At 43.3% G+C, this 13,187-nt stretch overlaps 1 protein-coding gene across 1 annotated transcript; it reads right to left on the bottom strand.

Moving 5' to 3' along the window:
• Positions 1-4,668: 4,668 nt before the first annotated feature.
• Positions 4,669-5,925, bottom strand: LOC145948224 (uncharacterized). Its single transcript, XM_083057967.1, has one exon. The coding sequence runs from the start codon at positions 5,923-5,925 to the stop codon at positions 4,669-4,671; it is 1,257 nt and encodes a 418-aa protein (XP_082914093.1).
• Positions 5,926-13,187: the final 7,262 nt, after the last annotated feature.

The raw sequence follows: 13,187 nt of genomic DNA, 5'->3' as shown, positions 1-13,187 counted from the left end.
CATGCGCAATAATTTACCGATAAACGGTGTGCGACAAAATGAGAGCGGTATCGTCAATTTGGACGACGTTGATGGTCCCGGTACTCATTGGATAGCATATGTAAAGAGGGGAAATCGATCAATATATTTCGATAGTTTTGGTAATCTACGACCACCCAAAGAATTGGTGCAATATTTAAATGTTACGAAAATAGAATACAATCACACATCCTATCAAAATTATAATCAGAATAATTGTGGACAATTGTGTTTACGATTTCTTCAAACGGTTGATATAAAACCTGTCAATCCATCATCACGATTCAGTTTGACAACATGTCGCTAACACTAACGTTGACTGGCAAAAGTAGCGTTCTCGCTGTAAGCTACTTTCCAGCTATAGATTTATCGAATGGTGATTATGAGCTCGGTTTAACAGATTTTGAAACTTATCATACGATTCCGAATGTAAATTCTAAGAATAATAAATTTTACTTTGATAACGATGACAAGGAAATTACAATACCCGAAGGATCATACGAAATACATGCTCTAGATGAATATCTGAGACGTGCAATTTCACAATATCCTTCCAATAAAGAGCAGAATGAAGATGCAATAGCGCTTCGCGCCAATCATAATACTCTAAAGAGCGAAATCAAATGCATCTATAGAATAAACTTTAATAAACCATACAATATAGGATCGTTGTTGGGATTCTCGTCGAATCGTATATTGCAACCTCACAAATGGCATGATTCGGATTTACCTATAAATATTATTAGCGTAAATATTATCCGTATAGAATGTAGCGTCACCACTGGTGCGTACAGTAATGACAAGCGCGTACACACGATACATGAATTTTCACCGAGCGTGCCGCCAGGATATAAGATATCGGAAACGCCTGCACAGATCATTTATCTCCCGATCGTCGTACGGAGCATTACTGATTTAACGATACGCATTGTTGATCAAGAAGGACGATTGTTGGATTTTCGAGGAGAGGAAGTTACTGTAAGATTGCACGTACGGCGTCGACAAAATTAGCGTGTGATGCTCGTGCTAAATGATACGGAGCACGTGAGAGATAATAATTTTACGAGGGACATTACGAGGGACAATACTTTTGCGAGAGCAGCTGCGGCAGTGAGCGACAATAATCAGAGATCTCGTTACACTAAAAAGAAACTCAGCGCATTGAATCGCGAATTTTTAAAATCATTGGGATTCATCGTACGAAAAGATGATTGATATTTTGAATATTGGTGGTGAACCAGTCTTTGATGATCGTATCGTCAAGGTTGAGACACATACATACAATCCATATGCTAACACATCGCTTGGACATAGCGACGAGATACGGATACCTATACACCACCAGGATTTGTATACGTTGCCGTGCGAAAGCTTTTTGTATGTCGGGGGAAAGTTGATGACATCTAAAATAGATGCAAATGAAACGATGATATTAACAAATAATTGTGTTGCGTTCATGTTTGATGAAATTCGATATGAACTCAATGGTGTGGAGATTGATCGCAACAGAAACGTTGGAATAACTTCAACGATGAAAAATTATGTTTCTTTAACAACCGAGAGAAGTAAAATCTTGAAGAATGCTGGATGGGATATGACACATAATGGGTCATGTAATGAAATTTGTATGTTCAACTTTTGCGTGCCGCTCAACATGCTATTGGGATTTTGTGAAGATTACAAACGTGTTGTGATTAATGCTCGCCATGAATTAATTTTGATACGTTCGCGCAACGACAACAATTGTCTGTATGGACCTGCTGAAGCTGCTATTGAATTACTCAAGATACAATGGCGTATGCCTCATGTACTATTGAATGAGGTTAATAAACTGTCCTTGCTACGAGTATTGGAAAGCGGGCAATTCTTAAACATGAGTTTTCGCGCTTGGGATCTATACGAATTTCCTCTGCTACATAGTACAACCAAGCATTCATGGACTGTGAAAACTGCTTCTCAGCTGGAAAAGCCGCGATATGTGATCTTTGCACTGCAGACTGGTAGAAAAAATATTATGACAAAAGATGTTACTGTATTCGATCATTGTAAATTAGCCAACGTAAAGCTGTATCTAAACTCGGAATCTTATCCCTATGATGATTTAAATTTAGATTTTGAAAAAAATAGATTCGCCCTCTTGTTTGATATGTACTCTCGTTTTCGCAAATCTTATTACGGGTGTGATATTGAGAATGTACTAACTATCGCGAACTATTCTACATTGCGGTCCTCTCGCAGTTATTGATTGTTCGCGACAAAATGATTCTGTCAAAAATTCTACCGTGGACGTGAGAATAGAGTTTGAATGTAAGGAAGATGTACCGGCAAATACTACAGCATATTGTCTCATCTTGCATGATCGTGTTGTCGAATATTGTCCTTTGTCCAACGTAGTTCGTAAAATTACATAATCAGCAATTATCCCCTCCTCCGATGTAATATAAATGATTGAGATTTTTAACAATCGACATCAGTCGTCCAACATTCTTGCAACAATATGGTTGTACCAACGTTTGTGGATCTACAAGGATTTATTTTCAATAAGCAGTTTATTGTGAAGGAAGCGGCGATCCTGAAAAGAGGATTCATTGTTTCACATTATTTTTTCGCATGCCCCGTACCATGGGATGTGCTCATAAAATCGGAGAGACGTCAAGCCTCATGGTTGACTCGAAATCATCATGGATTGCAATGGGAAGATGGAAACGTTCCATACTGCATGGCTCAGCGTTTGATTACAACAGCTATCGCTGGTATGATACAAGAAGAAGAAGAGACATCCTCTCTTGTGTACGTAAAAGGCCATGAAAAGCGAGAATGGTTGACCGATATAATAGACGATGCGAGAAACGGTTTCATTATTGAGACCTTGGATGCAAACTATGAAGATATTCCTGCATTAAACAACTTAGATACTACCTATAGCGTTGCGATAAACATGTATAAAATTGTGCTTTAGAAAATGTATTTAAAATATTTAATTGGTGGTCAAATCATCGCAATGATTCGCCACACCCTTTTTTTGAATAAATTAATATTGAAATATTATTATCTTTGTTCGCTCATTTTCCTCATACGCATACAAGTATTATATGTCCACACGTGCTCGTATTAATTTCAGCATGTGACAGCATTCTTATGTTATAATTTTTTAAATGTAGTCGATTGAGGTTTGAATGTGGTTGATTGATGTTCGATCGAGGTACGAACATGGTTCGAAAGTGGTTCGAAGGTGGTTGATCGAGGTATGAAAGTGGTTCGAAAGTAGTTCGAAGGTGGTTGATTGATGTTTGATCGAGGTTCGAAGGTGATTCGAAAGTGGTTTGAAGGTGGTTGATTGATGTTCGATCGAGGTTCGAAGGTGGTTCGAAAGCGGTTGATTGAGGTACGAAAGTGGTTTGCAGGTGGTTGATTGATGTTTGAACGTGGTTCTATTGACGTTCGATTGTGGTTTCAATTTTAAATATTATTCATATGCTTATTCTCATCATGGAATCTTTGTCTCGGACCATCTGTTTTCTTATCTCATGTGCCGAGTAAGCGTTCAAGCTATTATGTCATACATCTCCTACTGTTCGGAATCTTTAAAGAGTAGTCACAGCGGTAACGCGCGCACACGATGAAGTCAGGTATGCACACAGACTGACGACACAAAAAATCGAAGACTTGATTTTACACAAAATAAACAGCACTATATTTACAGAATGTAATTTACAGAGGTTTTGCGCGACGAACTAAGGTCGCGCCGACGCGGAGCGCAGTTGCAAGAAGTGCAACAACGAGAAAAGAGTATTGCCCGTGAAAAAGTGCGGTACAAAGTACTTTTTGAGAGAACGCTCGTTATCGATCCGCACAGAAGGCCTCAAGACAAGAGAGTGATTGTTCGACGGGCAAACGGCTTTATCCCGCCGACCTTCGAGAAGGTTCCGATACGAAATCAACGAACTTTTGATTTCGTTACGTGGCGATATGGAATCCTCTCGAGAGTCGGAGGACAAAACCGTTTGTTATCATCGTTTGTTTGTGTTTAACGACGATTTTAACAGCGACGGTATTTCGAGCGCGGGAAAGCGCGCTACGGCGCGCGGTGGCGATTGGCGCACCGGCGGCGCCGCGCGGAGCCGCGCAAAATACGAAAGCGAGAAAAGCGCAATTATTGCCCCCTTATTTTCGGTACCCGTAAACAGGAGTTCATTGCACACGCATTCCCTTTCTCTTCCTCTCTCACTCTCTCTCTCTCTCTCTCTCTCTCTCTCTCTCTCTCTCTCTCTCTCTCTCTCTCTCTCTCTCTCTCTTTTCTCAACATCCCGCCCGCCTCGTCGAGATACGCACGACGATCGACTTTATCGACTCGAATCGATTATTGGCCCTGATTGATCGACGCGTTGACACAATCGCCGATGGGGGTGCGTGCGTCGTGGGCAATCGCGCGTTGACAGATTGCGGTTAGGATCCCCATGTGCAACGCGCCGCGAGAAGTGAGAATTGTTCGGAGATGGAGACTTTGACAGAGGACACGTAAGTACGCGTAAAACGATAGTAATATCACCAATTTAATTTGACGGAACAGGAACTATGTACATTTTTATTTACAGTTCTATGTACACGCGGAAGGCACGATCGACGCGGAGGAGACGCGGAGCACGTGCTCTATGTCGACGGCTTCGTATCCGCGGAGGTCATCGGCGGGAGTGGCACGATCTTGACGACCGGGCGCGTCAGTTCGCCGACGGAGGTCCGGACCTTGACAACGCGGACGCGGCCATCGTCTCCGGTGTGCAGCCGAGTAATTCGCGCGAGCGGCCAGCGGCACGGCGGCGTGCTCTCCCCTTTCACCAGGCAGAGCTGTCCCTCATGGATGGCTCCGCGGTTGACCCACCACTTTGGCCGAGGGGTCAGTGCCTGGAGATACTCCCTGGCCCAACGCTGCCACAGGTGGTCGCGCATCTGTTGCAGTAGACGCCATCGGCTCAGTCGGTTGGGGCCCACATCCACCAATGACGGTTCCGGGATGGCGAGCAGGGGGCCACCCACCAGGAAGTGCCCCGGGGTGAGGACGCCGAGGTCCTCGGGATCGTCGGACAAGGCCTGGAGCGGCCTTGAATTAAGGCAAGCTTCGACCTCGGCAAGGAGCGTAGTGAGCTCCTCGAAGGTGAGCTTCGATTCGCCGATTGTCCGGCGCAGGTGGTGCTTCACGCTTTTCACGGCCGCTTCCCAAAGGCCGCCGAAGTGGGATGCTGAAGGTGGGTTAAAGGACCACTGGATTCCCTCGTCGGCGAGGCGCCCGATGATTGTGAGAGTCTCGCGGCCGGCTGCCCTGAAGAGCTCCCGTAGCTGCCTGTCTGCGCCTACGAAGTTCGTGCCGCAGTCACTGTGCACGATAGTGCACAGTCCGCGGCGCGACACGAACCTACGGAATGCTGCCAGGAAGGCGTCGGCGGAGTAATCGCTGGCGACCTCCAAGTGCACAGCGCGGGAGCTGAAACAAACGAATACTACGAGGAAGCCTTTGTAGGCCTTGTGCCCGCGGCCTCTCGAGGTTCGAAGCCAAACAGGTCCAGCAAAGTCCACGCCGGTGAACTGGAACGGCCGGCTCGGGGTGACACGTTCCCTCGGCAGGTTCCCCATCATAGGCTGCATGGTCGCCGCCCGCCATCGCACGCATGGAGGACATCGGTGGATGTGATGACGCACCAACTGACGGCCCCTCGGGATCCAAAAGCGCTGCCGGACGTTCGCCAAGGTGACTTGGACCCCTCCGTGCAGCGTACGTCGGTGACAGGCATCTATCACCAGGTAAGTCAGGTGAGACTCCGAAGGTAGTAGCATAGGGTGACGTTGGTCCTCGTCGAGGAGCGAGTGTTTCAGGCGTCCTCCAACCCGCAGAATGCTCTCAGCGTCCATCATCGGGTTCAATTTGCGAAGTGGGCTGCGACCCGGCAGCGGTCTTCCTGCACGTAGGTCCACCAGCTCCGAATGGAAAGCCATACGTTGGACCACTCGGATCCAGCGAGCGAGGGCCGCCTCCAGCTCTTCAGCAACAAGGGGCGCTGGAGCGGCTTCTTGGTTTGCGGCGCATAGCCGATGTCTTCGCCAACGCCATAGCCACGCCGAGACGCGAAGCAGGCGGCGAAGGCTCGAGAATCGCAAGAGCTCGTCAGGTTCACGTTCCTGGGCGGCCGCGAGGCATCGAGGCAGACGTCGCTCCGGCTGGTCCTCATCGTCGATGAGCCTAAGATCCGTCGGCCAGGTCGTTTGAGGCTCCCGGAGGTAGCACGGACCATGCCACCACAGCGGATGATCCAGAAGTTCACTCGGCGAGACTCCCCGGGAAGCGCAGTCGGCTGGATTCTCCCGACCAGGTACGTGGCGCTAGGTGGCGTCTGGGTTGATCCTCTGAATCTCACTGACTCGGTTTGCCACGTATTACTCCACCTTGCAGGATGGCCGCGCACCCAGCTGAGCGTGACCGTGGAGTCTGACCACAGGTGTACTGCCGAAGGTGGCAGATCCAGGAGGCTACGATAGTGCTCGGCCAGTTTGGCTAGCAGGGCTGCGGCGCAGAGCTCCAAGCGGGGGAGCGAGACTCGCTTCAGCGGCGCGACCTTCGTCCGAGCGGCGACCAGGCTGACAGGGACGTCGTCGCCGGCCCGCAAGTAGATGACGGCGGCATAGGCGAGCTCCGAGGCGTCTGCGAACCCATGGAGCTGCAGAGTGCCCCTGTGGTTTTTGCAGCCAAACCAGCGCGGCTGTCGGACCCTTTCCAGCAGCGGCAGCTCCTCCTCCAGTTGGGCCCGCGAGCTCCCCGAAATAGTAAGTTGTACAATTTATTTAAAACTATTGTACAGAATGTGGCAATATGTTTAGATATATATTAAATATTCATATTTTTCAGATGATCTATAACATTGTGCAAAATTTACGGCCGCAACACATGGTGGAGCAAGGTTTAACTGAACGAAAGTGGGTGAGAATGCTGAGGTGGGAACATCGACAAATGTTTGCAGAAATGTGGTGCGAAACTGCAGAGGCGCGGGAAATGGATGCCAATAACAATTGGCTATGGGAGAACATGTATGCTCTTCGGGAACTGTTTGGCCTAGAGCCATATCCACCAGAACCTGTGGTGGAAAATTGGAACTAGTAAGTATTTCTTTTTAATTATAAATTATTAAATTAATTAATAACAAATTTCTGTTATGCAGGAGTCCCCGCCCAGCAGTCCCCGCCGCTTCGCGCAGCATCAAACATTTGGCCGCCTCAACATATCCAGACACTCTCGTTCAGACAGGCATTGCTCAACCATGTGTTGCTGTCGTAAATATTATATTTTATATTATTGTATTATATTTTAGATTTTATGATTATATTATATTTTATATTATATTTTATATTTTATATTATATTTTATATATTATTATATTTTAAATTTTAAATTCACACACACACACACACACACACACATACACACACAAACATTTTGTAAAATATACACACACACATAGTTATATAATAAAAATTATTTTAAATATTAAAAATATATAGTTTATTTTAGATTAGATCTTCTCCCCTTCCTCATCCTAAAAATATTAATTTAAAAAAAAAATATTATTAAAAAAAAAGTCTCTCTCGCGTCCGCCTCTCGCGCTCTCGTTCGCTGCATCAGCTCTCGCGCTCTCGTTCGCTGCATCAGCTCTCGCGCTCTCCATCACCGCATCGTCTCGCAACATCTCTCTCTCGCTCTTGTGATATCTCTCTCGCGTGCACCTCGCGCTCTCCTTCGCTGCATCAGCTCTCGCGCTCTCCTTCGCGTCATCTCGCGCTATCTCTCTCGCTCTTGCATATACGCCTCGCTGCAACACCTCGCGCTCTCAATCGCCGCATCATCTCGCTACCGCTATCTCTCTTTCGCGAACGTCTCTCTCGCGACATCTCTCTCTCTCGCGTTCGCCTCGCGCTATCCTTCACATTCCTCTCTCCCCGCGGACCCCTTACCCAAAAAGTTTCATGCGGTCTTTCGCGGATTCCCCTCTCCCCGCAGACCCCTCACCAACAAAGCTTCATGCGGTCTTTCGCGGACGCCTCCCCCTCCCCGCGGACCCCTCGCGGACCCGTCACCTAAATCGCGGACGCTTCCCCCTCCCGCGGACCCCTCGCGGATCCTAACCTCGCGGACGCCTCCCCCTCCCCGCGGACCCCTCGCGGACCCGTCACCTAAATCGCAGACGCTTCCCCCTCCCCGCGGACCCCTCGCGGACCCGGTACCAAAATCGCGGACGCCTCCCTCTCCCCGCGGACCCCTCGCGGACCAGGCACCAAAATCGCGGACGCTTCCCCCTCCCCGCGGCCGCCTCCCCCTCCCCGCGTGACGTCATTCCCCCACGCCCTGGGTTCCCCTCGCCCCTCACCCCCCCTCATTGCCCCATGGGTTAGAATCGGCGTAGTATTACTACTGTTATTCCTTAGTAAAATTGTAATACTTACTCAGTTTTATTTTCAATGGAGATTTGTCGCTCTTCCATACGATGTAGTTGCGCCATGGTGATTCTGAAATAAAATTGATGCCTTTATTCAAGTGCACATAGACGATTATCTTTGTGAAACTTACTTTAGAGACTTCATTATATTACGGGATGTTTCCTTGTTTTTCCACTCTTCTTCATGTCCGGCTGGTAGGCGTTGTCCTAATGATGGTGATGGTCCTGGTAATGTTTGTGTTTTATATTGTGATGGTGGTTTTGATGATGGATGAATGTTTTATGTGAATGATTTTCTGGTTGGTGAAGGAGAGTATGATGATGTTTGTTTGCGTTGTGATGGTAGTTTTGATGGTGGATTAATGTTTTGTGTAAATAATTTTGTGGTTGGTGAAGGAAAGTGTGATGATGTTTGTTTGCATTGTGATGGTAGTTTTGATGGTGGATTAATGTTTTGTGTAAATGATTTCGTGGCTGGTGAAGGAGAGTGTGATGATGTTTGTTTGCGTTGTGATGGTGTTGATGGAGGGGGTGTATATTCATATGATTGTGAGAATGATGATGGAGCATGCAGAGATGATGATGCTGAATGTTGTTGTGTTGTCTGTCTTTGTGTAGTCGGTGTAGTCATGTTTATGTTTTTTTATTGTAATTTCGAATAGGATGTTCGATATTTTGCAATGTCCGCATTCAGCAATTGCAACGTTTTGCAAGTCTTGTCCGGTTCTTTTCCTCTTCCTCGTCCTCGTTGACTCATCTGAACAAAAATTTGAACCTATCGAATGAACCTATCTAATGAAGATCAGAAGATTTTAATCTCTGGTATGTAAGATGATTGCAACTACCCAAACGTCAACTATAGGATCTGTATGCCCTTCAGTGTGCCAGTAAGGCATGCGAAAACATTTACCCTGCACGTCATCAAGATCTATTATATTGATTTTATTAGATAATAGAGAACAACGGAAGACACCTACTGATGACGATGGCAAACCAACATCGAAAAAATCTTCGACTCTGCGAAACTCTTTAACCGCCAACTGATAATGTTCATGCGAGAGAATGATGCTCTGAACAAGACAAATCTTTGAATTATTTAATATTATCGTATTATCTTGATTTTTTACCGATATGCGAAATTTTCCTGTGTCTAAAATCTGAAACTGACGACTATCTGACGGGGCATCAAAAACTATTGGACTAATCCAGGGTCTACTAAAACGCATCACTTTCTCAGTCACATTTACAATGTTTTGTGTAACTTGCAACTTTTCAAGCCGCCTATTTACGATTTGCTGTAAATGTTGATGAGGCTTGCGGCAAACTTTGCGGAAATACATCATATTGTTTTCATAAGGAAACATGGACAATTCATTTAATGAGCCAAAGCGTCTCACGTCATCTACAAGATGTAAAAGACAATGAGTAATATAAGAAAGAAATTCTGGACCATATATATCTTCTGCTCTATTTACGAAAATGTTTAATGCTGTGTATGCAAAATCAAGACGATCTTCTGATAAGGAAGAACTGACCAGAATTCGAATGGCGAAATGTAATAGAAGAAAATGTTTGTATGCAGCAGAATTTACGAGTCCATAATAAACAACTGGGGCAGTATATAGAAGAAGTTGGCGATTTTCCGTAGTCTTAAACCCTCCATATTTTTTCATTAATTGGGGTTTTCGCGAAAACTCCTTAGGGCAATAATTCTTAATTTGCTGTAGACGTGTTGTTATAATTTCAAATGATCTCGCTGAAAGTTTTAAATTTCGATTATATTTTCCATCAACAAAAGCACTATTTATTTTTGGGACGACACCAAGACAAACGGTGTGCATATAGTCGAAGACCGTTTGAGTTACCAACCCCATCCCCAAAGTAAGTAGAGCAGAGTCAGAATCAGTATGATGTTCTCTATCAATGTGTTGTCTGTACTCTTCGTCTGTACGAAGCCTGTGCCGAATACCACGATAAGCTACTACTCCACGACGAAGCCAATTTCCTCGAATCCAACATTTCGAACACGGAAATAGGCTGCCATGGCCTTTATGACCTAATACAAAAGCCCGCGCAGGAGAATCAGCTATGAAACACCTCAACTCGATCGGTTTTAATTGATTATGAAAAACAATTCCTCCATGATTTAATACATCCCGAACTTCACCCACAAAATATTGAAATAACTCCTGTGCATTAGTTGGTTTTGATGAACCTCGCCAGACGCCTACGATTTCGGGTTTACTTCGAGAAATATTAGCAATCCTAATTTGTATCGGCCATATTTGAATTTTGTTCTGACCATCTAAGGTTGCACCATCTGTGCTAAAGTCTATCATTAAAGTGTCAAGTGGAATCAGTTCTGGAGAGGTTTGTTGAAGAATAGAAAGAATTCCAGTCTCAAATCCTAAATGGAGATATTCACCTCCTGCAATGTTAAGTGTGGGATGTGTAGTCCGTGGGGTCTTTAAAAGCGTTCTACTATCCTTTGGCAATGTGGATAAACAAGGATGTGTTCGAACAACCTCTAAAACAGCATTTACTTGAATATGAGACATATCACTGCGTACGAAGACTTCAGCAAGGCGTTCTTGAAAATTATCAATAGTATTTTGAGGCTCAATATCCACATCATTATCTGAAATGGATTCAGTAACGTCTGAAGAACTTAATACTTCATCGACCTCATTGAAAGCAAATTGCGCATCATCAGCATTAGATGCATCAGAAGATACGAAAATTTCATTTTCCTCAGTTTGATTGCATTCCGCAAGAATTTGACCTTCCTCGATAAAGTCTATATCGGCACTAGCACTATTAGCAATATCTAAATTTTGCTGTAAACATTCGTATTCATTACGTGCAGCTCTTTCTAATTTTTCCAAACGACGACGATGGACTGCAGATAGTGTATGATAAGGCTTGCGACTGCGCCTGTTCGCCAAACGCCACATATTGATGAAATAGAATATAAATAAAAAAAATTAACAAAACGAAAAAAATAACGATTCGAGGAAGAAGAAATGAAGTCTGAAGTGGAAAAGGCTGAACGAAAAAACGAAAAACAAGTTTTTCTAGTCAACTTTCTAATGGAAACTCAATAATATGTAATCGAAATCCTGAAAGAAATAAGAATTAAATTATGTATTAACACAATATCCGCTCTCGCAAGTGATTAAAGAAAATAATTATTAAAATTCTTTCGGAAAATAAATATATATTCAATCATTTATATTCAATAAATAAGAATAAGATAAATAAAATACCTGCAACAAATTATACAAACCTTGTCCTGTAAAATCACCTCCGTCACCTGTATATAATTACTTCAGTAATCTGATCTGTGGAATAAAAATAAAATAACGTAAAGTATAAAATGATTGAAAATATATATGCGTATACAATTAAAAATCAAGATTTTCATCATATAAAAGTTTTATGATTTCTAAAAGAACAACTGTGATAAGCACAGTTGTGAGATTTCAATATTATTATTTTTGTTTTAAATAAAACCACCCTAATTTTTATTATATAAATCAATTTCTCGCAATATTTAGCATAAAAAGTTATAAGGATAGAATGGCCAAAAAGTGGATAGTTTATGAGATATTTTTTTATTTTAATTTGACATAATTTCATATAAAGTATAAAGTATCTCGTTAAATATTTATTTTTTGATGATCTTTTACCTCAATATTTTTATGCACAAAATAATGAGAAGAATTAATTCGTGTAAAGAAAACACATATATATGCATATACATATATCACAATCTCTGTATCATATTTTATCAGTGTTCTAAAAATTAAATATAATCAAAAATAAAAAAAGAAATAGAAAAATACGTCCGTACGGGTTCACGTTATCAATTATAGCGCAGAGAAAAACAAAATGACCGCGCTAGGAGACGGACGCGCGGCGCGTCATTTACGCAGGCGCGAGCGCCTGTAATTGGCGCGTAAAACTCTTAAGGCTCATTCAGACAGGACGCGTCAAGCGTCAAGCAGCGAGCTGCAACCATTCAACAACCAATAAGCGAGGTAATATTAGCAATGGCGTAAAAAATATTGCCTCGCTTATTGGTTGCTGCTCGCTGCTTGATGCTTGACGCGTCCTGTCTGAATGAGCCTTTATTGTTAGCGCGAGTCCTCTGGCTATCGCGCTACCTTTAAATGGAAATAAATTTATGATACGCACATAAATTTATGATTAACATACGCACATAAATAAATTTATATGTATATACCAGTGCTGAGATTTATTTGCAACTTTTGGCCAGATTTTTTAACGTACGCCTACTGATCCCCTCTCATTCCTCACGCTTTAGCAACGCGTCGCCGGACGCTCGTAACCAAGAAGCGCGATACGTTGTTTCAAGAATGAGCATATCAAAAATGTAAGTGCAATATTTTAATAGCAAAAATTCTCATTAAAAAATTTTTTAATCAATATTTTATTTTGTATTAATAGTAGAATAATAATTATTTTTATTATTAATACAAAATAAAATATTGAATAAAAAACTTGAATGAGAATTTTTGCTATTATTATATATTGCGCTATTACATTTTTAAGGTGCTATTTCATGCTGACGCTCGACGCTCATTTTTAGCGTCAAAAGACGTCACGTGACCAAAAATAAAGATACCAATTCGTCAATTTTGGTCACGTGACGTCTTTTGCCGCTAAAAA

Source organism: Prenolepis imparis, unplaced genomic scaffold (genome assembly GCF_030444845.1).
Source record: "Prenolepis imparis isolate NDT839.2.m4 unplaced genomic scaffold, iyPreImpa1.0 SCAF_2, whole genome shotgun sequence".
Lineage (NCBI taxonomy): Eukaryota > Metazoa > Arthropoda > Insecta > Hymenoptera > Formicidae > Prenolepis > Prenolepis imparis.
The sequence above is the reverse complement of the archived record's forward strand: the minus strand, read 5'-3'. Positions and strand labels throughout refer to the sequence as shown.

Excerpts from the sequence above, each read along its gene's own strand:
- LOC145948224 (XM_083057967.1), bottom strand. The coding sequence starts at position 5,925 with ATGATGGACGCTGAGAGCATTCTGCGGGTTGGAGGACGCCTGAAACAC.